This window comes from Stylophora pistillata, chromosome 11 (assembly GCF_964205215.1).
Source record: "Stylophora pistillata chromosome 11, jaStyPist1.2, whole genome shotgun sequence".
NCBI lineage: Eukaryota > Metazoa > Cnidaria > Anthozoa > Scleractinia > Pocilloporidae > Stylophora > Stylophora pistillata.
The window spans coordinates 11,632,790-11,659,366 of record NC_142529.1 but is presented as its reverse complement, the minus strand read 5'-3'; the positions used below and the strand labels follow the sequence as shown (position 1 = coordinate 11,659,366).

General features: G+C 38.6%; 4 protein-coding genes and 1 long non-coding RNA gene across 7 annotated transcripts in view; 2 read left to right on the top strand and 3 right to left on the bottom strand.

Annotated features, from left to right (window-relative positions):
- The window catches only part of LOC148720052 (uncharacterized), a 3,264-nt gene extending 1,959 nt beyond the window's left edge, over positions 1–1,305 (bottom strand). Inside the window, exons 1-2 of the long non-coding RNA XR_015993006.1 lie at positions 1,150–1,305; positions 384–487 (exon numbers count right to left, since the gene is read on the bottom strand). This is a non-coding gene — a long non-coding RNA (uncharacterized LOC148720052). The remainder of the gene's footprint in view (positions 1–383; positions 488–1,149) is intronic.
- LOC111326838 (uncharacterized) overlaps positions 1–5,436 on the bottom strand; it is a 24,268-nt gene extending 18,832 nt beyond the window's left edge. Inside the window, exons 1-2 of the mRNA XM_022930918.2 lie at positions 5,222–5,436; positions 5,002–5,145 (exon numbers count right to left, since the gene is read on the bottom strand). Coding sequence (XP_022786653.2) covers positions 5,002–5,094 — 93 coding nt within the window. The 5' untranslated portion in view covers positions 5,095–5,145; positions 5,222–5,436. The remainder of the gene's footprint in view (positions 1–5,001; positions 5,146–5,221) is intronic.
- Positions 1,591–26,577, top strand: LOC148720049 (uncharacterized). Of its 3 annotated transcripts, none has more exons than XM_088737945.1 (2): positions 1,591–1,711; positions 25,058–26,577. In XM_088737945.1, the coding sequence occupies exons 1-2, from the start codon at positions 1,644–1,646 to the stop codon at positions 25,611–25,613; spliced, it is 624 nt and encodes a 207-aa protein (XP_088594071.1). In that variant the 5' UTR covers positions 1,591–1,643; the 3' UTR covers positions 25,614–26,577. The 3 variants fall into 3 exon arrangements, with proteins under 3 accessions (XP_088594071.1, XP_088594072.1, XP_088594073.1); XM_088737946.1 differs by lacking the exon at positions 1,591–1,711 and adding an exon at positions 2,608–3,171; XM_088737947.1 differs by lacking the exon at positions 1,591–1,711 and adding an exon at positions 11,862–12,640.
- LOC148720051 (uncharacterized) lies at positions 6,125–8,313 on the top strand. Its single transcript, XM_088737936.1, has one exon. The coding sequence runs from the start codon at positions 6,155–6,157 to the stop codon at positions 7,691–7,693; it is 1,539 nt and encodes a 512-aa protein (XP_088594062.1). The 5' UTR covers positions 6,125–6,154; the 3' UTR covers positions 7,694–8,313.
- Positions 8,295–11,767, bottom strand: LOC148720050 (uncharacterized). The gene is made up of 3 exons (XM_088737929.1): positions 10,280–11,767; positions 9,599–9,697; positions 8,295–9,101 (listed from the first exon to the last, which is right to left on the bottom strand). Exons 1-3 carry the CDS (start codon positions 11,750–11,752, stop codon positions 8,601–8,603), a joined length of 2,073 nt encoding a protein of 690 aa, XP_088594055.1. The 5' UTR covers positions 11,753–11,767; the 3' UTR covers positions 8,295–8,600.

Below are 26,577 nucleotides of genomic sequence, written 5' to 3'. Positions count from 1 at the left end.
TGATCGATAACTTATATTTCATCCATCAGTAGATAATTTACTTGTTAGAAAGTTTAATTTGCTAGATAATTCCCTTGTGATTAGGGTTTCCTTGATGCAAAATGATGTCATTCACTGAATTGAACCGGTTTTGATAACTTTTCTATACTGCTTCAGTAAAACTTACGGCTTAAATTCATACTTCTGGGGCAAAAATTAGTCAAGTTGATATAGTTCTATTATGTGCCTTATAAAGCCAGCCAGTTACAAACATTACACCTTAACCTCCTAAGCAGAGATCCTTTCTCATCCAAAGGGTATCTGCTTTCGGGAAGCTCTACCATACAAAATTGTGCCATCTTACCACAATCCCAGTCATGCAAAGGCAGCTGCTTAATTCTTACCTACAAAATATCCTGGAATGGATCATTGAATTGACTTCAGTTCTCACGGTTGTCTTAGCTCTGAATTCGTTTTACTTGTCCAAGTTTTGCAACCATAGCAAAATCTGTTTTAGGAACAAAGTTACATATACACGTAAGAACAATTTTTATCGCAAGCACTCAGTATTGACTTAATTAATAAAGACTCTTATTGCATCGGACACAAAAAGATGCACTTCTAATGTGGATTAGAATTGAGATTTTATGGGACAACCCTGACTGAGTGAATGTATAAGTGAATGCATCTTAGGACATCATCACCAACTTGGCAAAGTATAGAGATTGAGAAAGCTTGAAATCAACATCATCAAGCATGCTCCCTCATCTTTGATTCTTAGTTAAATTAATAGAAAAACAAACAATTCTTGTATGCCAGGATTAAAAATCGAATTACAGTGGTCTCGAATTTTAGAACAATTAAGAAAGAGAGCATGAGGCAGGTACGACGCGTTTTCAAATTAACGATCGAAGGTATAATTCTGTTGCCCCCTCTTTCTATTTGAGAGGTGTTTAGGTTTCTCTTCTAGTGCATTAGCTCAAGGGAGTCTGCAAACTCAAATTAAGTAAACGTTTACATAGTTTATGGAAACATATCACTCTATAAGCTGATATTTATAGCCATTGAAATGCAACAAACTTTGGTGCTTATTCTGACCACGAATCAAAAGCACCTTCACGTTTGAAATAAACTTGGAACTTTGTATAAATAAAAAACAATTTCACTTACCTCTTTCACCATACTTGAATGACGGTGTTGTTTGCCTTCTATCGTTGTTCTTTGTGTTGCTCATTGTGTCTCAGAGAGGCAAGATCTAAACAGAAAAGGCAAAATACCAACGGAACTACGCGCTTCTCCGATCGGGAGACAAGGTTCGTTTCGCCCGCCAAAACTAAATTCCGTGTCCCGTATGTCACCAAATAAGGAAAATCACAAGATCCCGTATATACGCCGACCGTACTAGATGTCAGCGGAGCGTGACAAAAAAAAAATGGCGGATAAGAGTGAGGATCGTTCTTCGCCAAAAAAGCTAGAGAAGAAGAAACTTTCGTGGACCTTACAACCAGTATCTTTCTCAACCGGGACTAAAGATACCTCGAACAACATTGCAGCATTAGCCCCAGAACTTTCCGATGTCCACTGCTTTGCCCTCGGACGACCTCAGCACGGAGTCAATAACTTACTAAAAATATGACGCTTCGCAACCGAACGACTTCACACATATGGAAACCGGTCAACCATCACCCAGATTGTTAAGCCAGACTGCTGTTCCTTTCAAAAAAGGATTACGGTAGGACTTATTTCAGTCAATACAAAGATTATGATCATGAGCCGGGCGACAAATGCGACCCTTGGATGGACCTCTTTAGCCTTCAGAACACATTTTAATTTAGTGGTTTCAGTTTTAAAGAATCTGTGTACACAATGCTTCGATGAAAGGAATAATATGATGTCACAATGGAGAAAGACGCTGAAAGTTATCGTTGGCTCAGTAGTTGTAGTTTGAGCAATGGCGGACGAAATTTAGTGAGTTTTAATCAAAACTTTTTCGGACTTTTCTTGCCGCAAAAGGTCTGAATTGTATTTTTTCTTTTTGTTTAGGATCTAAACTCAAATTGTCGGCATAAAAAATTTGTTTTGAAGAAAATCGATTTTCGTCTCATATCACTTTAATTACAATATTAGTCATCGTTTTTGTCTGTGATCATGCAAATTCCAAATTTGATCAGATCCAGCAAATTGTGCATACTAAACTTTAGGAAATGTTTTTTTCATTATTCAAATACGGAATGTCGTAGAGGATAAGTTAATGCCCTAAATATTTATTTTGAGTACGATTTGAGTCAGGCAATACGGAATAGGCCATTTTTTTAGGCTGCACGAACCGTGAACAAGTACCGTTAAGGAGACTGAGCTCCGTTGCTTTAGTAATGACAAAGGATGTAAAGCCACATGTACGGATTAGAATCCTCGACACGTTTGATAATGATCATTATTTTCCCTATACAGCTGCAGTTTGTAGATGAAAATAAGCGAGAGCATATCATCACAGTAAAGTTACTGAATTTTGGTCTCTAGGTTGTTTTAATTTCAGTCCTAGTTCATGCTAAGTATACTTTTTCATGTGTCAGTGCGCAAAAGAGTCTAGAAGCTTATTACCTCGAAAACTGAAATCTCGAAAACTGAAAGCTTATTACCTCGAAAACTGAAATCCACTCGCAGCAGGTGGATTTCAGTTTTCAATAATTTTGTGCCATATTCTGCTCTATCAATAGTGCGAAACGGATTACTAAGTTTAGTCGAGGTAGTCTACCTTTCATGACTTACTTTCTGTTCATTAGCTTACTACCTGATACGTTAATTTTCACGCGAAAGTTTCAGGGATCATGAAATGTAGACGTTAAAATGCACTATATTATTTGCTCTTTGCTATTCATGAGCAAATGCTGCGCGCAGCAAATTGTTTCATATAGACCTGTCCTGTCGGTGACCGAATGTCTCTCAGTTCTGTTTTTTGACGTTATCGCTTACGGTTTTAATTCATCTCATAAAATTTTCGTCAGTCGTATTTAAAAGCAGGAAATGTAATGAAAGGCTGAGTTGTCAAAGGCGAGGAGTAGAGGCCGGTCCTACTGACAAAGGATGTACCATAGCCACATATTAAGATTTTATTGGCCTAAATTTGGTCTAATTTGAAAAAAGCTGTGTCATGGAGCCTTCGACAACCACAGAGAATCAAGGGAAAATCAAGTATGTTAACCAGTTTATGCTGCGATAAATATGCTTTTCGTGTCACATTTAGCTTTCATTATGTGTAAACATATTTCGTCCCATATTTCATTTCATAATTCAAATTATGAGATTAAAAAAATTTAATTGTTCAAAATACGCTAAAAGAATAGGGTACGCCAAGATGCAATTTTGAATTACGCCGTTCACTAACGGCGTAAATTATTTCAGTCGGTCGTATACATACTGTAAGATTTTACACCATTAAGTAACGGCGTAATTTCTTTCAGTCGGTAATTATATTTCATTATGCAAGATTTTACGCTTTTAACTAACGGCGTTATTTCTTTCGCATGTTCATTTACAAACTGTAAGCTTTCACGCTGTTGAGAGGGTCCCCTATACTCCTTTGTAAACTTAGTTAAAACTATTTGGCCTTTTGATGCATCACAAATAATATCTAAAATCATTTCACGTTTGCGCGAAATTCGAGACGATCACGTTTCACATACATAAAAAAAAACAAAAACTCACGACTGGTCATCTATGACAAAAAATTAGGTAGTGCCTCATCTTCTCTTTTTATGGATGATTAGTAGTCTGTATCTTTATCGATCCAGTCTGTATCTTTATCGAGAACAATATGTACATTTTCAAAACAATTAAACAGCCGGAAATTCATCACGCAAAACAAAATGGTTCAAGAATCACGTTTTTTACGTAGCTCTTCATTCACGAGTCATGTTTAGATAAAAAAAATTAGTTCACGTCGACATGAAAAGATTTTTTTATCATCTTTAATCACGATTCACGAATAATGAAAAACTCAAATCACAATTCACAAGATACAAAATCGCCCAAACACGCAGCAGGTAAAAAGTAAAGGGAAACCTCCGTAACTGACAGCGTAACGATCAACCGGTAACATTCAACCATAGATTACGTTAAGATTTTACGCCGTTAACTTACGACGTAAAATCGTATAGTCGGTAACATACATACTGTAAGATTTTGAAAGTCAACTGTCCAGTTAATTTTTCAAGTTCCGGGGCGAACCTTATATTTCATTTTGTTCTTCCTGACGATTCGACACTCTACAAAGGACTATAATTACAATTCCTTGAAGTAAAATACATAAGCTCCATAAGCCTTTTACTCCAAGTTTCGAAATGACTTTATCTTGAATTTACTACCTACTGTATTTTGAGGTTCCGAGGCGCGACCAAACCATTCATAGGTTTTTTTTTGTTTTTCTTTTCCGATGGTTAAGACTAGCGGAACAACCGCCGCCATTTTGAGGACTAATCGCATCGCCTTTCTTTGATTTTGGTTTATTGCAGGTATAAAACAAAATGGTTCACGAATCACGTATTTTTTACAGAGCTCTTCATTCCCGAGTCACGTTTTAGATAAAAAAAATTAGTTCACGTGGACATGAAAATATTTTATCATCTCTAACCACGATTCACGAATAATGAAAAAGTCAGATAGGAGTCACGAGAAACAAAATCGCCCAAACACGCTTCAGGTAAAAAGTAAAAGGAAACCCCCATAACTGACAGCGTAATTTCGTTCAGCCGGTAAAATAAATTACGTTGAGATTTTACGCCGTTAACTTACGGCGTAAAATCTTATAGTCGGTAACAAACATACTGTAAGAGTTTGAAAGTCAACTGTCCCGTTAATTGTTCAAGTTCAGGAGCGAACCTTATCTTTTCATTTTCTTCTTCCTGACGATTCGATACAGTACAAAGGACTCTATTTACATTTCTTTGAAGTAAAATACATAAGTTCCACTGAAATCATTTACTTTACATCTCTAAATGACTTTATCTTAAATTTACTACCTACCTTTTGATCCGAAGCAAGCCATTCATATGTTTTTTTTCCGATTGATAAAGTTATCGGAACAACCGCCGCCATTTTAAAGGCGAATCGCTTCATTTTTTTTTCTTCTTCGGTTTTGGTTTACACCAAGCACTTCATAAACAGAACCTACAATCGGCAACAAAACTCACATTGACAAAAGACACAGTGATCTTTTCAACCCCTTCTATTACTTCAATTTTACCTGCTTTGCCTTTGGTAAGTTAACCCAGAGGTGGAGGGGGAAGCTACTTCCTGCTGACAAGAAAAATCACATGGCGGCGATGAACCAATCTCGCTAAAATTTGTCAGCGGATAACTCCATTGCACATGTCTCAGTGCTATTATTTACAAGAAAACCAATGGTGGTTAACTTTGGAAAATTGAGAATTTTGCCTGGCTGGTTATTTTTTTAAGGATTGAGAGACGCCTGCCATTGGAACGAACATCAATACATGTTAAATTTATCACTGTCGGCTCAGCTGATTAATGCCACAAGATTCTAATTAAGCCGTGGCATTGACACGGGCAAAACTAAATTAGCAAATAGAGGATTTTCAAGGATTTTCTTCTTCCTTCTTCATGCAGAAACAGAGTATAATTTTTGAAATAACGACTGTGAAACGTTTTGCTGACGGATATATACAGTTGTCCGGCTATGGTTAGCCAAATGTTGCAAAATTCAACAACTTGCATATTTATATTCAACAACTAATATTTATGCTCAACAAGATATATTTTTATTCAACAGTTTACAGTTATATTCAACATTTCATATTTATGTTCAACGACACACATTTTCTTTTCATATTCAACCAAAATTATTTTTATTCAACAACAATATTTATTCAACTTCAATAGCTATATTTATTTTACTCAACAAAATTAATTGTTCAACTTCAATCCAAAATTTTTACCCAACAAAAATAATTATTCAACTTCTACCACGCATAATTATTTAATGACATACCTTCTATTATGACTAAGTGTTCGAAAGTTCCCGGACATTCAAAATATCGTCATTCAACAAAATTCCCCGCCCCTACCCCCGAACTACCCCCAAACATGAAACCCATTCCCTTCCAATACGAAGATTACGGACTGGAACCCGATCATTCAATTTGCACCAAAAATCAAAATGGCAGCCATAACACTGGACGAAGGTTCATTCTTCAGTTGCTTTGAGGATGTTATAAGTTTGTTAAATGTTTGTGAAGAGGGAGAAAACAGTATTTCCCGACCATTTATAGAGAGGGTGATCAATTGCTTAGAATCAGCGGCGAAATTTGTCGAAAACGTGTCACTGATTGTAAACGAGTGCAAAGGAGAGTTGACTGAGGTTGCTGGAAATTTAAGGGTTTTGTTCCACAGTTGGTGCCGAAAATTGACAGAACTGGGGTTAAGGAATACTCCAAACTGTACTCACTTAGCAGTATATCTGGTAAGTTCACCGGAACGTACAGTAAACGGAGGACCAGGGAGACCAAAGTACGAGATCAATGAAGAGACTTTGCTACACTTAAGAGCATTGGGATTTAAGTGGAAAGACATCGCAGAACTTCTTCTCGTCTCTCGTTGGACCCTGTGGCGACGGGTACGAGAGCTTGGTATCAGCGAGGAAACTGGCTTTACAATTATAGGAAATACAGATCTTGATGAAATTGTGCGAGCTTTCATGAACGTACAAGGAGGCCTTGTGGGGTATTCAATGGTTCATGGCCACTTGCGAAGTAAAGGTATTAATGTTCAAAGACAACGTATTAGAGCCAGTATTTCGCGAGTTGATCCGATCAACTGCCGCTTAAGATGGGCAACAGTGGTTTCCAGAAGAGCCTATTCAGTGCCTGGCCCTAACAGTTTATGGCATATTGACGGCCATCACAGTTTGATTACGTGGGGTTTCGTTATACATGGTTGTATAGATGGCTATTCTCGTTTAATATGTTTTTTGAAGTGTTCTACAAACAATAGAAAAGAGACCGTTGAAGGTCTTTTTCTGCAGAGTGTTGAAAAGTATTCGTGGCCTTCTAGAGTACGAACTGACCATGGAGGAGAAAACGTGTTGACGTGGGAACGTATGAATGCATTTCGAGGCCATGATCGTGGATCCGTACTTATTGGAACTTCTACTCGTAACCAGAGAATAGAGCGTTTATGGCGAGACGTATTTCGATGTTTCGGTAACGTATTTTACTACACTTTCAAATCCATGGAGGAGTCTGGTTTGCTTGATGTTACCAACCCCCTACATTTGTTTGTTCTTCATTATGTCTACTTGCCCAGAATTAATGCTGCAATTGACAGCTTTGTTGAGGCCTGGAATAAGCACCCCATAAGAACTGAAAGAAATTGGAGTCCGGAACAAATCTGGTCCAATGGAATGATAGACAGAGTTAATGGAAGACTTACTGCAGTAGCTGATGTCAGAAGTGAAGCTAACATCAGTGGGCATGAGCATGAGTGGTATGGTTTTGACCCTGATGCACCACCACCACCTGATGATGGTCTGTCTACTGTCCAAGTCAATGAAGTGGATTTGAATTTACCAGATAACATTATTTCTAGGCTGTCAAACGAGATCAACCCACTTGGGAATTCAAGTGCTTTTGCAATAGATATATTCCAGAGGGCACTTGAATTTCTAGAAAACTTGCTTTCCACCCATAGTTCTCAATGAATACTTACAAAGGCCACTTAGGGTTATGTGATGATAACCAATAATGCCTATGAGACATGCCTGCAGGGGATCATCCCACACATAGCTGTATTCAATATTGACAAGGTTAAAATGCCACTGAGTTTTTTTTCAAATCCCTACCATTTCTTGCAGGAGGGTATCTTAAGAGAGATTAAGAACTGAATTTGTGTTTTATCAGTGTATCTTTTGAAGGAAAAACTGATGGTATGACACACACCTGTTTTGAATTTTACTGTTATGGTACATGGCGGATTGGAACATCATTCAAACTGAACCTGCTTAAAATTATCATGAAACTCAGATAGCCAGGTAATGACTATGAAGCACTGATTTTCTCACAATGACAAGTCCCAGCCACCTTTCATATTATATCTTCTTTTTTTTTTCTTTTTCGGATGAAGTCTACGTCCTCAAAACTGAGGCACTAGCTACCCAAACTAGCTGACCCATCCCTATCTCTCCACCCCTATTCTATAACTCTGTTCCATTTTTAATGATTTGCCCATGCAAGGCATTTTAAGAAGAAAACAATAGTTCAGGTTGATCCACTTATTTCAATAATTATTAAAGAGCAACTCAATAAAGATTCACATTTATTACTTGTTTTGTGTGTTATTTTCAATAATAAAATCAGAAAATGAACTTTATGTATGTCAAAAGATTACAAATTTATGGCTATTATTCCCAGGAATCAGCACCAAACATAAACACCAGTTATACTGCTGGGAAAGGTAACACAACTAAACTTATCAGTGAATTAAACAACACAACATTGAAAAGAAAGTTACTGAAAAGCAGCACCAACATTAGTTGTGTGTGTTGTTACCACTGTAAATGAAGTCAAAATCGGCCATAAGGTCAATCGTGACTATTCACTTAACAGTGTTCAGACCGAGGTAAAAGACTTTCCAGATGAAGAAAAGGCTGAATTTAAAGAGAGTTCAAACAGACCATAAGAGTGGAAATGATCAGGTATTAACAATGTAAAGGTGCACGTTGATGAAGAGATGTAATCTTCACAATGAAAATTTACATTTATTGCAAAGTTCTGTCCTGAAGGCATCATCTTACTTCCAGTGCAATACTGCATTAATTGCATCAACCTGGCACTTGATGACTGGTCAACAAATCTATTCATCATCATCTTGATTTCCTGTGCTTGGTCACTTAATTCATCTGGATATTTGAGACACTCTCTGACTATTGCTGGTGTCAGCTCAACAGGTTTAAAGGTGAACACACTCTCAAACAAATGTGGGTTCTTTGACATCTCATCAAGAACACCAAGGGTGATCAATCCTTTTCTCAACTGATCCAAAGCCATTTTACGTTTTGAAATGACCTCATACATGACTATTGATTGGATTATTTTCCCTTTGGTAGACATCTGAAATAAAATTATGATATTAACAGCAATGTCCAAATAGAATGCAACATAATTCTCTTAAATTTTAGCAAACAAATAGGGTGGCACTTAGGTGGCTTCAAACTAATCAACTGAATAAAATTGATGGAAACTTAGTATGTAGCCATATAAATCTTCTGAAAGTGTATTACTGTTAAATGAGGTGTCTTACTTGAGAGAAAGGAATGACCATATCATCTCTGGTACCATTATAATCATAAAATGATATATAATTGCCATGTATATACCATCTCAGAAAATTTTCTGATATATTAGAGCTACTGTATAACCATCCTATAAATAGTTCCCATCAGACTCAAGACAGCAGTGAAATCTCAGTGCATGTGTAAAAGTACATCTGGAAATTCCTGCATTGGTTTTGCTATTTCACAATCTCAAGAATGAATAATATAGTTTATGCAATGCCAGGGGTGACATGCATGACAGACCATATATTTTTAATGTAAATTAAGTTCTACCTGCAGAACACTTGTCTCTCCACAATTAGCCATCAGATTAATTACTTCACCATTCTTGGCTAGCTCTCCCAGTTCATCATAACTGTTGACATCCATTAGCTTTCAATAAATTTGCAGAAATAGAAATAATCATTACTCATGACTAGAATGTACATATACTGGTGGAGAAGTTCTATTATTTGAATAGTAGGTATAGGTGAAAGGTAGGCCCTTTTACACCTTTCAGCAAGCCATTCCAGGAAATCTTCATGAGAAACATTTTTTGAATGCATGTGCATTTCAATGCTCAGGGCATCTTGATTGTAAACTAATGCACCTTCACATTTTTTCCACACTACTTTTCCATACTATCAAGTACAAAAACTCCTAGACCACAACCCCCATTTCAAAAGCACTTGCCACATAAATTTTCTAGTAATGGGAGGCTTACCTAATACTGGCTGATAGTTTCGAAAGAAACTGTTTGGGGCTGCGTCGGTGGGAGTAATGAAATAATGTGGATATATCAACAAAGTTGAAATGGTAAATTGGCCACCAATACTGGTTTCTTTGGCATGTTAAAGAGTGGATTGTTTAATGGGGTGTCCATGAGGTGCGGTGTACACTTACTGGATTTACTGTGGTTTTAAGGTAAATCTTTGCTTTCCTTTAAATTACACTCAAGACATACTGAGCATTTACCTGTAAGACTATGTTCCTGGACATTGGACATGGAAGATCCCAAACATCACAGTATGCAAATGCACACATGACATCTCCAGTCACAAGGTAATAAAAACAGGGCAGTGCCAGACATGGAAATCCAGGGCCTCCTTGCACAAGTGAATGGGCAATCATTTTCCCAACCATTTCAAACATTCCACTCATGACGGCCTGTGGTTGGTAACTTGGCACCTTGCGGGCTTCTTCTCCTTCAAACAGCAGCAGTAGCTTGCCCTGTACTAATCCTTCAAATAAGTTAGAGTAAAACTGTCTTAATACTCCACCACTGTCTATGGCAGGCTGCCCTCTAAAGATAATTCTTAAAGGGCAGGAAGCATCAAACTGAATGGACTTGTAATAGGCCACAGCATCTTCAATTAGATCATCTTCATCAACTTCTAGTTTCTTTCTTTTTCCTGTTAACTTATTTCCTAAGATGTTGATGATCTGCACTAATGAGTCAAGGTCTTCCTCACTTACAGATGGCAGCAGTTCCCCTAGTGTTGCCATGTCACTCTGCCTGCTTGGACTGGAAATAAAGGACACATTACTGCTTAGCAAATCAGAAGAGGTACATGCCCCAGATACACTTGCACTGTCCATGTTAGTAAGGCCGTGGTCAAATGGTCCATTCTCTGCAGATGCATTCGCTAGTGCTCTCTCAGATTTCTTGGATATGGAATTAATCGTCAATTCTGATGAGAAGAAAGGTGACTTCATCAAGTCCTCATCGTCCTCACCTTTAGTCACTATGGGTGATGGCTCATCACACGCTTCGATGACTTCTTTTAAGACATTTAAACGAATATAAAGCTTTCCCTGGCCACATAACTCTTTCACGTGTTTATAATTCCATTCAAGAGATTTTCCTACAACGGGGGTAGTTACTTTGTTGCGCTCTCGCTTAACAAAGTCAAAATGATCTGGTCTTACGAAAGGGAATCGCTGCTTCAGTACCTCTGTTATGCTTTCTCTGATTTCGCTTTCCGACTGGCCTGTTCCCAGCTCAAAGTAACCTTTCAGTAGAATCATATCGTCGGTAACTGGGTAATCAGGGACAAAGCCATTTTCATCGAGATCTTCGGGCTTGTCGAAGAGATGAACAGCTTTTGGGTGTAACTCTTGTTTCATTTGTTTCTCCTGTTTACCTTTGAGGCGCCATGGATGATTTGTTGCAACTGCGGGCCTCTTTTTTCCCTTGTGAAAAGAAGACGAAGAAGAAGGAACCGGGGTGGCTGTGGCGGGAAAAGATGGAACGATGCCCGGGGCGATAGAATTTGTCATCTCTCGGCTCGCAGATCTTGCTGAACTTGCTATAAGGTCGCGCGTTGTCATTAATAACGAGGTATTACTTCCCGATCGTTGAAGAGCGATCTCATTTCGAACACATTCTCTCACAATTTGTGTCAGTTCTTCCCTAACATCACGCCCTGATTCGTCTTCCGAGGCCATCTCTATTCATGGGTAATGGTCGGGGCACTGGGTCCGCAATACAGCGTATTTAACTGGGGTAGGGGCGGGGAATTTTGTTGAATGACGATATTTTGAATGTAAGGGAACTTTCGAACACTTAGTCATAATAGAAGGTATGTCATTAAATAATTATGCGTGGTAGAAGTTGAATAATTATTTTTGTTGGGTAAAAATTTTGGACTGAAGTTGAACAATTAATTTTGTTGAGTAAAATAAATATAGCTATTGAAGTTGAATAAATATTGTTGTTGAATAAAAATAATTTTGGTTGAATATGAAAAGAAAATGTGTGTCGTTGAACATAAATATGAAATGTTGAATATAACTGTAAACTGTTGAATAAAAATATATCTTGTTGAGCATAAATATTAGTTGTTGAATATAAATATGCAAGTTGTTGAATTTTGCAACATTTGGCTAACCATATCCGGCGACGTTAGAAATCGTTAAATTACGATTTGCACTCACGGTTAGTAAAAGCTCAGATTTTACTGATCACGTTGGAGCAAATTTTCACCGCATTTACGGATCATTCAAGGTTTCTGGGAAACGAGCCCAAAAGCACCTGATCAAAAACGACCACGATTCCTCTTTTGGCAAAGCTTCGACATACGAGCCTCGATTTTGCAATCTTGCCTCGATTTTCCAATCGAGCCTCGATTTTCCAATCGAGCCTCGCTTTTCCAACCGAGCCTCGCTTTTCTAATCGAGGCTCAATACGGGAGGAAGTCTGGGGCGAGCGAGAGTGGCCATGTTCTAGCAAAGTTGTCGTCGCGAACTCAGGACTTTTATTAAATTTTTAAAAGAACGCGAGAGGGGGAAAGAATATTTTTACGCTGCTAAAGATATGGAGAAAATGATTCTAAGGTAAGAATTGGTTTCTTCTGGTACATTGTCTTACCGGAGGGTGTTTGTTCCTACTTGCTGCTTCATAGTTTTCGGCTACGTAAGCTCGATAGATTTTCGCGTTCCTATTTTAATTCGTCATTTTTAGCCAAAAAAAGAACATAATTCTTAGGAAATGTTAAAATGGTTTGGAAAAAAAAGACTGAGTAGAGGATGAGTAAAACTAACATTTCGGCACCAGAATTCAAGTCAGTCACGCGTATGCATAGCTACCAGCAGACATTCATATTAGTGGGAATGGAAAAAACAAAAGGAAAATTTTCTCATCTTGGAAACAAATGGTAAGAAGAATAATGTTAACTATACTTATGTCCATTTTCTAAGACCATAATAGCTCAGCAACATTTCATGGAACATGTGAAAGTATGGTGGGATACTATAATTTTTTTGAAGAAGCTATATAAATTTGTTATCCAATTTTGAATGCTTACAGTCAAATTGAAGTGTAAAATACAGGTCAAGCTGAATTTGTTTCACTCTCATTCTATTCAGATAATTTTGTGGAACACAATCACACTGTGATGTTTTTGATAGCAGAGGAATCTATTTTAAATCAAAATTGACTAAATGTTCACAAATGAATGAACGGTGGAGGTTTTTAAAGAAGCTGTGGTGCTGTGTCAGTGGGGGTAGATCGATTAAGATGAAATTGTAAACTGGCCAACCTGAAGATTTGAAAAGCTGATGTTTTGGGCGTTAACCCTTTGTCAGAGTTAAGAGCCGAAACTTGAAACGTCAGCTTTTTAACTCTCTACAGTACAGTGGCTAACCTATAATTTCAACTTAGTTGATATAACCACATTAAATGTTAACTATTAAGATTAACATGGACTTGACAATTAAGTTAAAAGTAATTAATTCTTATGAATTGGTTTGATAGTTCAGAACAAATAAGATTCCTAAAATGTTAAATATTAATTTTGTAATAGATCCACCAAACTAATCAACTGTAAAAGCTATGACACAACTGCAACAGTTTACTTGTAACAAAATAATCAAGTGCTTTTTGAGCTGACCTTAATTTTCATATAGCCTGACCTAGCGCACTTTATTGTCTGAAAAAAACCTTAATCCTTATTTGTGATCATGACTAAAAACATAAGCAAGACATTTTTGATATTAGTAACTGAACTGAATATTTAATACCTATTAATTTAATAAATACAATTCAATTTTACCACAGTAAATAATAAACTTAACATCAAATCTGCCATGTTTGTTGTTTAAGTTGCACCTGCTCTACATGAAATAAAATATCAAAAAATCCACGGGTAAATTAAAACAAAGGTGTGACTAACTAGGGACCTTTTTTGGTTTGCATGCTTATGGATCATCATCAAAATATGAATAAGTTTTAACTTCTTGCCACAATTTTTTATATATACATATATATGTGTGTACTGTATAATGTAATTTTAACTTTGCCTACTGTTCAGTGCAAGATAAGAATTAAGGCAAGGGGTCCCTACTCTAGATATTAAATCACTGTGCTCTCACCCAAGGAAGCTAATTTCACACCTTTCAGTAAAGTAAACGTGGTTGAGGTTAAGGTGTATAGTTTCATAAAAGCCTAAATTTTTGCACTGTTTTTAGAAGTCTTCTATTTTGCATGCATCAACTATTAAATTCAAATCATAACTAGTTCCTGTAGTGTATTGTACCGGAAGTGCGAAAAGGTTGTGTTTGTAGGCATCCCGTGATGCCTAGGGAAAGTTGTTGTTGTGATACTTGTTGGCTGCCATGTGAGTAGTGTGTTGATTAAAATATTCAAATCAAAAGACATCGAGGGTTTTTATCGCTGTATATCCGAATATCACATCTGGCGACGAGGATGGGATGGAGAGGAATGTCCTTGTGCTAGTTTCTTTTTACCATTTTGTGTTTGGAGGGGACATACTTCTTTGCAATGCCTGGCGGAGAATCGAGTGAGGGAGATGGCGGTTCGGCGAGCACAAGTAGTGGGGTGTCGACCCCAGTGGCTGTGGAAGTAGGCAGTTTGCAGCCTTTTCAAGTTAAAGGAGATCCGCATTCGGTTTCGCAGCGATGGAGAAAATGGAAAAGAGCGTTTCAGTTATACGCGCTTGGTAAAGGGATCACGAATGACTCGCAGAAATGTGGCCTGTTACTTCACACAGCTGGACTCGATGTACAGGAAGTTTATTTCACACTGGTGCCTGATGGTGCAGAGAAGAACTACGCCGAAACTTTCAAGGTACTGGATGACTATTTTATTCCTAAAGCTAACGTACCGTTTGAGAGACATTTGTTTCGGCAAATTAGTCAGAGTAATGAAGAAACCGTCGATCAATTTGTTTGTCAGCTCAGACTACGAGCCGCTTTGTGTGAGTTTGGAGAGCGGGAAGATGAGTACATCAGGGATCAATTGATTGACAAATGTTACTCGGCAAAATTGCGTCGGAAATTTTTAGAAAAGGAAGGCAGTGTTACTTTGAATGATCTACTAGTTACAGCTCGGGCACAGGAAGCAGTTAATTTGCAGGTGGAAGCAATGGGGGCTAACAGTGGTTCAGGACAAGTGAACACTGTTGTTGACGATGGGGCAAGGGGAGGCGACATAAGTTCAGAGCAGGTTAACAGTGTGGTAAATTTAAAAGGGAGCACTAGTAGCGAGAAGAGGGGCTGTTTCAATTGTGGTCGAGAGGATCACTTAGCCAGAGATTGGAGATGTCCTGCTCGAGGTAGAAAGTGTCTTCAGTGTGGAGAAATTGGACATTTCAAGGTCAAGTGTTGTAAGAAGCTCGCTAAGGATTCCCATATGGGGCAAAGACAAGGTGACGGTCGGCGTGATTGGAGAAATACATCTAGTATGAATAGTATTCGAGATTGCATAAATTAGTCATGGCGTGCAGACATGTTTTTGCAGTCGTGCTTCTATTGACTATTTTCAGCGTTTTACTTGGCCAATTTACTTCAATTACACCTGAATTCGATCGCTCTACAGTCAGACTCTTCATTGGGAAGGAAATATCTGCTCCACCTACATTCAACTGTAAGTCAAAGCCTTCGAAATGCACACCTTGCGAATTGAATTTGAAGCTCCACGCGTTGTTGCGGTTCGTCAAGCTTGGCCAATTTTGTCTGTGTATTCTTCTATCTGGCGATATTGCCGTCAATCCAGGACCTAATAACCTTCAACCTCCTGTAGGCTTCAGAGGTTTATCAGTCTGCCACTGGAACATCCAACGACTGACTGACACCAAATTGGAAGAACTATCGCTAATGCTCACCTCGAACAACAACAGTGCTGCTAAACTCGACGTCTTAATTCTCACTGAGACGTTCGGATCAAGTAAAATTCCAGATAGCTATTACATGATACCCGGCTACACATTACACAGAAAAGATCGAATCGGGAAGAAAGGTGGCGGCATAATTGCGTATGTAAATGAGAAAGTTATGGCTTCACGTCGAAGAGATTTGGAACTAGATGATCTTGAAACTCTCTGGCTTCAAATTTGTCCTCATAAATCAAAGAGACCGATTTTGATATCTGGTGTTTACCGTCCACCTTCAGCCAACAAAGATTATAATGAGAACTTGGGTAAAAATCTTGAAAATGCCCATCTCCAAAACAATGAATTGATTATTCTGGGAGACTTCAATTTGGATTATATTGATTTCAACTGTTATTCAAAACATTGTCTCGCAAAGGCACTGAACAGTCTTGGATTAACGCAGATGGTAAATGGAGTAACAAGACCTGCCTCTGATGCGTGCTTAGACCATATTTATTCGAGTCATCCTGCTAGAATTAGAGAAGTATCCATAGGTAAATCTGGACTTTCCGATCACCTTCCGGTCACCATCTTGAGGTGCTACAAAACCATGGATGCACAACGTAAACAACATTCCAAAATCAAATACAGAAATATCGACAAAATCAACAAAGAGTGCTTCCTGCGAGACCTAAGAGAAGCCCCTTGGGATATCTCCTTTGTTTTTCGCGATGCCGATGACATTGTTGAATCTTGGTACAAAATCTTTAATGACATTCTTGATAATCACGCACCTTTAAAGTCCAAGAGTATGAAGAAAATCAATCAGCCGAAATGGTTCACTAATGATCTATACAACGAAATAAATAAACGCGATAATCTTCTAAAGAGGGCCAGGAGAACACAAAATGAGCAAGATTGGTCTGCTTTTAAACTGGTTAAAAACAAAGTGACGAGGAAACTAAGAAATGCGAAGGAACAGTACTTTAAAACTCAGTTCAGTAAAAATCAAAAATGTCCAAAGAAACTTTGGTCTTTAATTAAAGACCTATCTAAAGATACAAAGAATAACGACGAATCCGTCCTTATTGCTGACGAAAACAACAACTTGATAAAGGATGACCATTCAATCGCTGAACGCTTTAACCGCTTCTTCGTTGATGTATATAAACGTCTCATAAAGGCGGCACCTGTACTTCATTATGATGCTCTTCCTGGTCCACCAGACAAATCTAACAGTCAAATTGAGAATCTTATTCCGCAAATAACTCCTAGTGAGGTTAACGATTATCTTCTAAGTATACCTACACACAAAGCCACGGGAATCGATGGGCTTGGTGCCAGAGTTCTAAGGATTGCAGCTCCTGAAATATCATGCTCCATAGCTAAAATTATAAATCACTGTATTGAAACTTGTACATTTCCCTCACAATGGAAAATAGCAAAGGTTAAACCTCTATTCAAGAATCAAGGAAACAAGCAAGATATTCAAAACTATCGTCCTATTAGTATTTTGCCTATTCTTTCTAAAGTCTTTGAAAGACACATCTTCAATGCTGTGAACACCTACTTAACAGAAAATTCACTTTTATACCGCTTCCAATCAGGGTTCCGTAAAAACCACTCCACGGATACTGCTTTGTTGTTTCTTCTGGACCAAGTCCTTCTTGACCTTGATAAGAACAATGTCAGCGGCTTAGTTTTTGTGGACTATAGCAAGGCATTCGACTTGATCAATCATGACATTCTCCTGGTAAAGTTAAGATCATATGGATTTCCAGATAATGTTGTAAAGCTATTGCAGAGCTATATACTCAATCGCAAACAGTGTGTTACTGTAAATAACTCGACTTCGTCACAACTTATGCTAACCAATGGAGTTCCTCAAGGTAGCATATTAGGACCTCTACTATTTTTAATGTTTGTCAATGATCTTCCCGAAGCTGTTGGATCGGACTCAATTCATGCCTACGCGGATGACACCACATTTAAAGCCAGCGCTAATATCGATAATGCACCTTTGGAATTGGAACGACGTCTTCAAGAATACATGGATAAATTAAGTAAATGGTCTAGCGAAAATGGGATGGTCCTAAACGCCGTTAAAACCAAAGCATTACTTATCACCGGAAAGAGGCTACATTCATCATTAGTTGATGGCAATCACCTGTCAGTGACCCTTGATGAGGCCGAAATAGAACAAGTAACCTCTTATAAATTGCTTGGTGTAACACTCGATCAAGATCTTACATTTAGTGACCACATTTCTAGCCTAAAGGCCAAGCTTTCTCAGCGTATTGGTTTATTGAAAAAGATAAAGAGATACCTTCCAATAAAAGAAAGACTCTTATACTATAACGCCTTGATTAAACCCGTCCTTATGTACGGGAGCATGGTTTGGAATATCTGCGACGTTAAAGAACTCCACTGTCTCCTAAGGTTACAGAAAAGGGCTGCCCGAGTAATTCTTGGAGTGGACTCTTATTCTAGAAGTGTTGTAAACTTTAGTAAACTAGGCTGGTTGCCTTTTTTTGATGAAATCAAACTAAATAAGTGTACAATGATTTTTAAGAGCCTTAAAGGCGATGTTCCGATTTACATCAGAGACTTGCTCAAGACGAACAGTTCTGTACACAATAGGTCTACTAGACATGGCAATTTAAATTTAGTGTGTCCCAAATACCTAAGAAATAACGATGGTGGCAAGGCATTCAGTGTTGACGCAGTTAAGTTATGGAACAGCCTTCCCCATGATATCAAAAATAAGCCTAGTATAAAACTATTCAAAACAGCTGTGAAAAAGCATTTTATAAGCTCATATAAAAACCTGGACAACTTTGAAACAATATTAAGCAATAGCACATTATCTAATTTTAATTTTTTATAAATTAATTTTATCTTTCTGAATATTTTTAATATATCCTGCTATTTCTATCATAGAATTTTGTAATTATTTATATATTTATTTATTTATCAGTTTTTTGTAATGCTGTATAATCTAGTTAGAGGGCCACAGGTTTGTCAGCTTTTCAGCTGTTACGTGTCCCCCTCTATAAATAAAGTCCTTACTAGTATGAATGAAAGAGGCAGAAAGACAAACACAAATTATGTTGATAGTAGCACTAAATCAGGACAAGACTCAACACCTAACTATGTGTTTTCAGTGGAGGATAAGCCTGACCAAAAGAGTGGAATAGTAACTGTTGTAGTTGGAGGTACTCATTTGCCAAATGTCCTTGTTGACTCAGGAGCAACATGCAACCTTTTAGGCCAAGGAACTTGGGAGTGGCTTAAGTCACAGAAAATCCAGTGTCAGACCCGAAAGGAGGCCAAAGCCTTATTTCCTTATGGAAGTACAAAGCCATTGCCAACACTTGGAACACTTACAGCAGATATAATGTCCATTGACACTGGTGTGACCTGCAAAGCTGATTTTGTAGTTATAAATGGAGATGGCAGAAGTCTCCTCTGCAGAGAAACAGCAGTGAAACTTGGTTTGCTACGACTTGGGCCTAGCCATGCCGTTAATGCCGTCAATACAGAAGCTGATATCAAAGAAAAGTACAAAGAACTTTTCAGCGGTGTTGGGCTTCTTAGGGATTACGAGTTGAAGTTAAATATCGATGATTCGGTGAAGCCGGTGGCGCAGCCAGTCCGCAGGATTCCATGCGGTGTACGAGAGAAAGTCGAGAGAAAGCTAGATGAATTGTTGGAGAGTGGAATTATAGAGGAGGTTCCTGATGGACCAACAGGGTGGGTCTCACCACTTGTGGTTATACCCAAGGCAGATGGAGATATCAGGATTTGTGTAGACATGAGGTGTGCCAATCAGGCAATAGTGAGGGAACGTCAGCCTATCCCTACAATAGAGGAGGTGCTTCTAGATCTTAATGGTTGCACAGTATTCAGTCGTGTAGATCTGAAGTGGGGATTTCATCAGATACTTCTTGCTGAGGAGAGTAGACATGTGACAACGTTCGTGACTCACCGTGGTCTCTATAGATATACCCGACTCATGTTTGGTGTCACCTCAGCACCTGAAAAGTACCAACAAATCATCCAGGACGTATTGCGAGGCTGTGAGGGCGTGGCTAATATAGCAGATGACCTAATAATTCACGGACAAGGGGAGGAGCAGCATGATAGGAGGCTCTTGGCTGTGCTCGATCGATTGAGGGAAGCAGGTCTGACACTGAACAAAGACAAATGTGAATTCAGATTACCCAGATTGACATTTTTTGGTCACGAAGTAACACAGACTGGTATAGAACCCAGTGAAGAGAAAGTCGCAGTAATCAGACAGGCAGGTCCTCCACAGAATGTTAGTGAAGCCAGATCTTTCCTCGGTCTTGCCCAGTTTGTGTCTAAGTTTGTCCCAGATCTGTCATCCATTGCAGAACCCATTCAGAGGTTAACCCACAAGAATACTGAGTTCAAATGGGGCAACGAACAACAGTTGGCATTCGAGAAGTTAAAAGAGCTGATCACGCACGCGGATGTCCTAGCTTACTTCGATGTAAACAGCAGAATAAGAATTGTGGCAGATGCGTCACCGGTGGGGCTTGGAGCGGTTTTAACCCAGCTACATGGAAGTGAGTGGCGTGTGATTGGGTATGCTTCGCGACGCCTGTCTGATGTGGAGCGGCGATACAGCCAAACAGAGAAAGAGGCCTTAGCCCTGGTATGGGCTTGCGAACGCTTTAATATGTATGTTTTCGGCAGGGAGTTTGAGCTTGAGACGGATCATAAGCCGCTGGAGTACATCTATTCTCAGAAATCGAAGACTTCTGCCCGTGTGGAAAGGTGGGTCCTTCGCCTACAGGCCTATCACTTTAAGGTTGTTTACAGACCAGGCAAGACCAATATCGCAGATGCCTTGTCTAGGCTAAATTGTGGGTTCCAAGGTAACGACGGAGAAGATTATGACTTTGTGCATGCTGTGGTTGAGAATAGTGTTCCTTGTGCTTTGACACCTGCTGAACTAGAAAAAGCCTCAGCTGAGGATATGGAGCTGAACCTCATCAAAGAATGTGTCCAAACAGGAGATTGGAGTCAGTGCAATGTACCTGCATATCTGCATGTAAAGAATGAATTGTGTACATATGGTGGGCTGCTTTTACGGGGTTCCAGGCTAGTGATTCCCCGAGAATTGCGACCGCGTGTTTTGGAGTTGGCCCACGAGGGACATCAGGGTATTGTTAAAACAAAATGTAGACTGCGCAGTAAAGTATGGTGGCCCAAGATGGATGCTGATGCAGAGAAGCTGTGCAGGAGTTGCCATGGTTGTCAAGTGGTCAGTGAATATGCTCCCCCAGAACCTATGGCACGAGCTCTTCCTCCCAGTGGCCCTTGGGAAGATTGTGCAGCTGACATTCTTGGTCCCTTACCTTCAGGGGAAAGTTTACTGGTGGTGGTAGACTATTTTAGTAGATATTTTGAAGTGGTTATTTTGAGGTCAACTTCTAGCACAAGACTCATTGAAGCTCTAAAACCAATATTTGCCCGGTTTGGAGTGCCGCATACACTCAAGACTGACAATGGGCCTCAACTGGTATCTGAAGAATTCGAAGCCTTCCTTGCAGAAAATGGGATAGAACACCGCACAACAACTCCCCTGTGGCCGCAGGCCAATGGGGAAGTAGAGCGTCAGAATCGCACATTGATGAAGTCAGTCCAGATAGCTCACATTGAGGGGAAAGATTGGCGTCAAGAGTTACAGACGTTCCTAACCGCATATAGGTCAACTCCTCAGATGACAACTGGGGCAACACCCTTCTACCTGATGTTTGGAAGGGAAATGCGGTCAAAGTTGCCAGACTTGCGAAGGGAGGCACCTATCACTAATGAGGAAGTCCGCGATCGAGACTGGTCAAGGAAGTTATCACAGAAAGAGTATGTTGATGCAAAGAGAATTGCTGTTGCAAGTGAAGTGGAGGTTGGAGATAAAGTACTCCTGAAGAACTCGAAGACTAACAAATTGTCTCCAAACTATGACCCAAATCCTTGCGAAGTAATAGACAGGAAAGGAGGAGAGGTAACAATTAGAAGTACAGCCGGTGCCGAATTTAAAAGAAATGTCTCATTTGTGAAAAAGTATCAAGAGAAACCCTTGGAGGCGAAAGTCGATATTACTCCCGTCCATCGAGAGCAAGAAGGAACAAACCAAACAGAGGTAGCAAAAGGGGAGGATGAACTCCCAAGGCCAGGGCCAACTGGATCATCGATGTCTGTTCAGCAGGCCACTGCCACTACCCGAAGTCCACTTAACCAGATAGTTTGTCCTAGGCCAGCTCGGAATGTCAGACCGCCTAAACGATTTGACGACTACAAACTTTCTAAGGGATAATTGAATGTTATTTGTTGTAGGCTCATTGATATTATGTTAGGAATCCGACTGGACTTTGTTTATGAACAGTAGGCCCGGGCCTGCATTTATATGCAAGACATTGTAAGAGTTGTGTTATTTATGTTTAGGTTTTCGCTCTAAATTAAGGAAAAACAGGGAGGGATGTAGTGTATTGTACCGGAAGTGCGAAAAGGTTGTGTTTGTAGGCATCCCGTGATGCCTAGGGAAAGTTGTTGTTGTGATACTCGTTGGCTGCCATGTGAGTAGTGTGTTGATTAAAATATTCAAATCAAAAGACATCGAGGGTTTTTATCGCTGTATATCCGAATATCACAGTTCCAGTGTTTGATCTAGTTCATGTTTTAGTTTTATTTATGTGGAATATTCTATTCTAACACTAAATAAAAAATGGTTGTGGACTCTTACTGATGCAAAAACAAACTAAAAAACAAACAAACAAACAAAAACCAAGTTACCTCATATATATTAAGTACTTCCAAAGCAGCTGGCAATAATTAAAGAAAACTAAAACAAATAGGTGTGCTTACTATCCTTAGTTGAGGGCACAATATTAAGATGACTAGCATTTCAGATTACGTGGGTATGAGTACAATTTTAATATGAGCCTACTTAGACATTTTGCATATGTTGATTTACTGATCGTTCGATGCTTCATTTGTTGTCTTTGTTCTTGTGTTTATGTTTTGTTATGAAGCAAGGACAAAAGCTAATTGTGTTTTTCAAGCAAAAGAGAATGGCAGTTGAACCTGAAAACATGATTTGAAGTTGAATCAGTTACTTGGGGTCAAAAAGCATGAAATGAAAAATATATTTGGCTGTTTTTGACATCTTATATTCAAGATTGGTCTTTTTTAAAATAATGATTCCACTTTATGATGATTTAATTGTTTACCACAATAAACAACTAAAACTTTGAAAAGCATAAAGACTCTGACATACTGGTGATGGTTTGAATGATGTCAGTTCTTGGAAGTTTGAAGATCATAGTTTGACCCAGACGATTTGTTTTTGAAATGACTTAATATAAAATGTCATGCAATACATGACCCACTTTGACTAAATTCTAAACTGAACACTTTTAGTTCCCTATAACACTAACCATATTTACATTAGGAGCTGAAGTTTTGGGTTCTACACTTGTTGTTTATCATCAAAACATAGAACATTTTGAACTTGTTGTTTTATAGTAGCCTCTATTGAAGAAATTTTGAAGGACTCAAGCCAGCCTCTACCATTTTTGATGACCATGAAAATATGTGAAATGTATGGGAGAGTGAAATTTTATTGCATTGTCCCAAGTTGTGTTTCTGGAAGTCTTTTAAATTACCCTAAGCAGTTTGATTGTGCATTTTTATATTTGGATCTCCTCTACATGAAATGAAATATGGAAACATCCATAGGTAAACACAAACAAAGGTGTGGCTGACAAGGGTCCTTTTAAAGTCTTTTTAAACTTTTAACATTCTGGGTGATTTTCCACTACTGGCTTTTTTCTTTTTGAAGTTGTTCTCCTGTCCTTCTTTTTCCTTTTCCTTTCATGTTTAACATGTTCCTTCCCCTCTTCATCTTTATGTTCCCTCTTTTTCTCTTCTTCTGTGTGCCCCCTCTCTTCCTCTTCTTTCTTTTGCTCCTTTTTCTCTTCTACTTTCTTCTCCTCCTTGTCGATGTCTACACAATTTTCCTCGATTTCTTGTCCTTCTTCTGGCGAAAAATTATAACTTTAGAAATTGTAGATTGACCAGCAATTTTCTTTTTCTTGCTGTTGACTTACAATTATATATTTCTCTGATAATTATATTGTCCCAGTTTGGAGGGAATTACAGATTGCCAGGTTAAGTAGGGGCCTTAGCTAAAAGGGTCAGTAGGAAATTTCCCTAATCCATGGTCTCTAGGACAAGAATAAACATTTCTATGTTCTTTCAATATCTTCTAATAGAGTCTGATCATTTTGTTCAACCTTCTGATTAAATTCTTTTGTAGCTCTAATGACATCCTTATGCCGTGTTATCCTCTAAAATGCAGTAGGATGCCAGTGGATCAACTAGCATCAGAGATGGCCACTTTTACCAACATTAAAATCAGTATCCTTACTGGTTGGTAAAATACTGAGTATTTTACTTATTAGATAATATGCTTCTCACCTGCTTCTGCAAAAATAATTCCAGATGTACCTGGTAGTGGTTTCTGAAACAAGATAAAAAGTAAAGGGAAGTATGCCATCCACAAGAGTCACGTGTAACTTACTTTTAACAACAAGGAACAATAGCAAAAGCCAAGATGCCACTGCCTCAATCTCTTACTTTCCATAATAACCATGACTATCATAACGTAGATGTAGTATTATAAAATTAAAGAGACACTGATGAAATGTACATGAACTAATCTAATTACATGACCTCATATTTCAATGGCAAATTAAAATAGGGCATTCAATACCTTAACTAAACACACTTGGAAAATAATGTTACTAACATCATCTCTATTTACTTAGTTATTTAGATTGATAAGTTGTTTACATGATAGCATGACCCTTATTTAAAACTACAGTGATAATAGATACTGTCAGTTGTTCCACCCTGCTGTTGTTAATATTATTTGGTCAGGTGTTGATGTTAGTGTTGTGCAGGAGGAAGCCATGACAGTTCATTTTGTTCAGTTGTATGTATATTGACATATCTTAAAATATTTTGGTTAAAATGAGAACTAGATCACATGAACAACATTAAGTAAGTCTGCACAAAATAATGCTTCTCGCAAAGAACCTTGTCCCATTAGGGACCCGTCAGTCTGCCCCAAGTGTCGCGGCTCATGGAGAACCTCGTCCCAAGGGAACTTTAAGTCTGCCCCAAGTGTCGCGGCTTACGAAGAACCTTGTCCCAAGGGAACTTTAAGTCTGTCCCAAGTGTCGCGGCTCACGGAGAACCTCGTCCCAAGGGACCTGTCAGTCTGCCCCAAGTGTCGCGGCTCACGAAGAACCTCATCCCAAGGGACCTGTCAGTCTGCCCCAAGTGTCGTGGCTCACGAAGAACCTCGTCCAAAGGAACCTTTCAGTCTGCCCAAGTGTCGCAGCTCACGAAGAACCTCGTCCCAAGGGACCCGTCAGTCTGCCCCAAGTGTCGCGGCTCACGAAGAACCTCGTCCCAAGGGACCTTTCAGTCTGCCCCAAGTGTTGCGGCTCATGAAGAACCTCATCCCAAGGGACCCGTCAGTCTGCCTAAGTGTCACGGCCCACAAAGAACCTCTTCCCAAGGGACATGCCAGATTTTTAAGTTTAAGTCAACTTTTTTTGGTCAATGATCTATGGAACATACAATGCAACATGTTATGGTAGGGTTTTCATAATGTAGCATACTACCAATAATTTTACGTGACATTCTAATGTGCACTACTTCCCTTACCTCATTTGTTTTGCTTGTGTTAGGATCTTCATCTGTTGGGAGGAGAACTAGTCTCAGTATGTAAAAATACACAATTTCATATACCTATATTTTACTGTAGTTGCTCAAGCAATACAGGTGATGGTGATTTATCCAGTAAATTACAGAATTGTGTGGCAACCCTCATTGTTTATCAGGTAACAAATATGAAATTAGTAAGCCCTCAACACATTACTTAACATATGACCAGTGTTGATTTTTGGTATTAAGGCAATTTCTTCTGAAATTTTTTAAAGAAAGATGTTATCTCTGATTTTAGGAACATCATCTAGTCCTAATGTTTGTCCTTATTTTCGGCTTGTTATCACTGAGCAAGGCAGATTACCTGTAATTTTCTTGTAGGTTTGCATTACCTAGTTTGCTAAGACTGGTTCTGCTTTTCATGCATGTTCAGTTTCATTTGAAGGCACTTCATTTTTATTCTTTACATTCTTTTTTTCATTTTTTGGTAATTACTAGTTTAATACATAATATTTGTATTTCTCACCTAGTATTGTGGATGAAGGGTCACCTTCAAACTGCAAATCGGGAATATTTCCTTTGAATGTCACCTGCAGGCAAAATGAGGAAAGCCATCATGTGACCCAGAATTAACATTTATTTATTTCCTCACCATTAACAATTTCAAAATTTATGCTTAACTCTATGAATAAAACTCAGGTCATAACCCAAACTCTCAACCTGGGTATACAAAATGAATAGTCAAAAAAGATGATTTTGGCTTTTAATAATAATCAAACTGAAAAATTAGGCTGAGTGGAGAAAGAAATGGTTTACACTAAAGACTGGCTATGGTGATAAGGGCTTTGCAGTTTACTTCTTCAATAATACACATTCTTTTTTTCTGTTTTGATCACT

What these genes read in the sequence shown, in the direction of transcription:
- LOC148720049 (XM_088737945.1), top strand. Translation starts at nt 1,644, where the DNA reads ATGGAAACCGGTCAACCATCACCCAGATTGTTAAGCCAGACTGCTGTT. An exon ending in CCTTTCAAAAAAGGATTACG is followed by an intron (nt 1,712 to 25,057) that starts GTAGGACTTATT and finishes TTGTCCCATTAG; the next exon opens with GGACCCGTCAGTCTGCCCCA.
- LOC148720051 (XM_088737936.1), top strand. Translation starts at nt 6,155, where the DNA reads ATGGCAGCCATAACACTGGACGAAGGTTCATTCTTCAGTTGCTTTGAG.
- LOC148720050 (XM_088737929.1), bottom strand. Translation starts at nt 11,752, where the DNA reads ATGGCCTCGGAAGACGAATCAGGGCGTGATGTTAGGGAAGAACTGACA. An exon ending in CCAGGAACATAGTCTTACAG is followed by an intron (nt 9,698 to 10,279) that starts GTAAATGCTCAG and finishes ATTTATTGAAAG; the next exon opens with CTAATGGATGTCAACAGTTA. An exon ending in GAGAGACAAGTGTTCTGCAG is followed by an intron (nt 9,102 to 9,598) that starts GTAGAACTTAAT and finishes ATTTTATTTCAG; the next exon opens with ATGTCTACCAAAGGGAAAAT.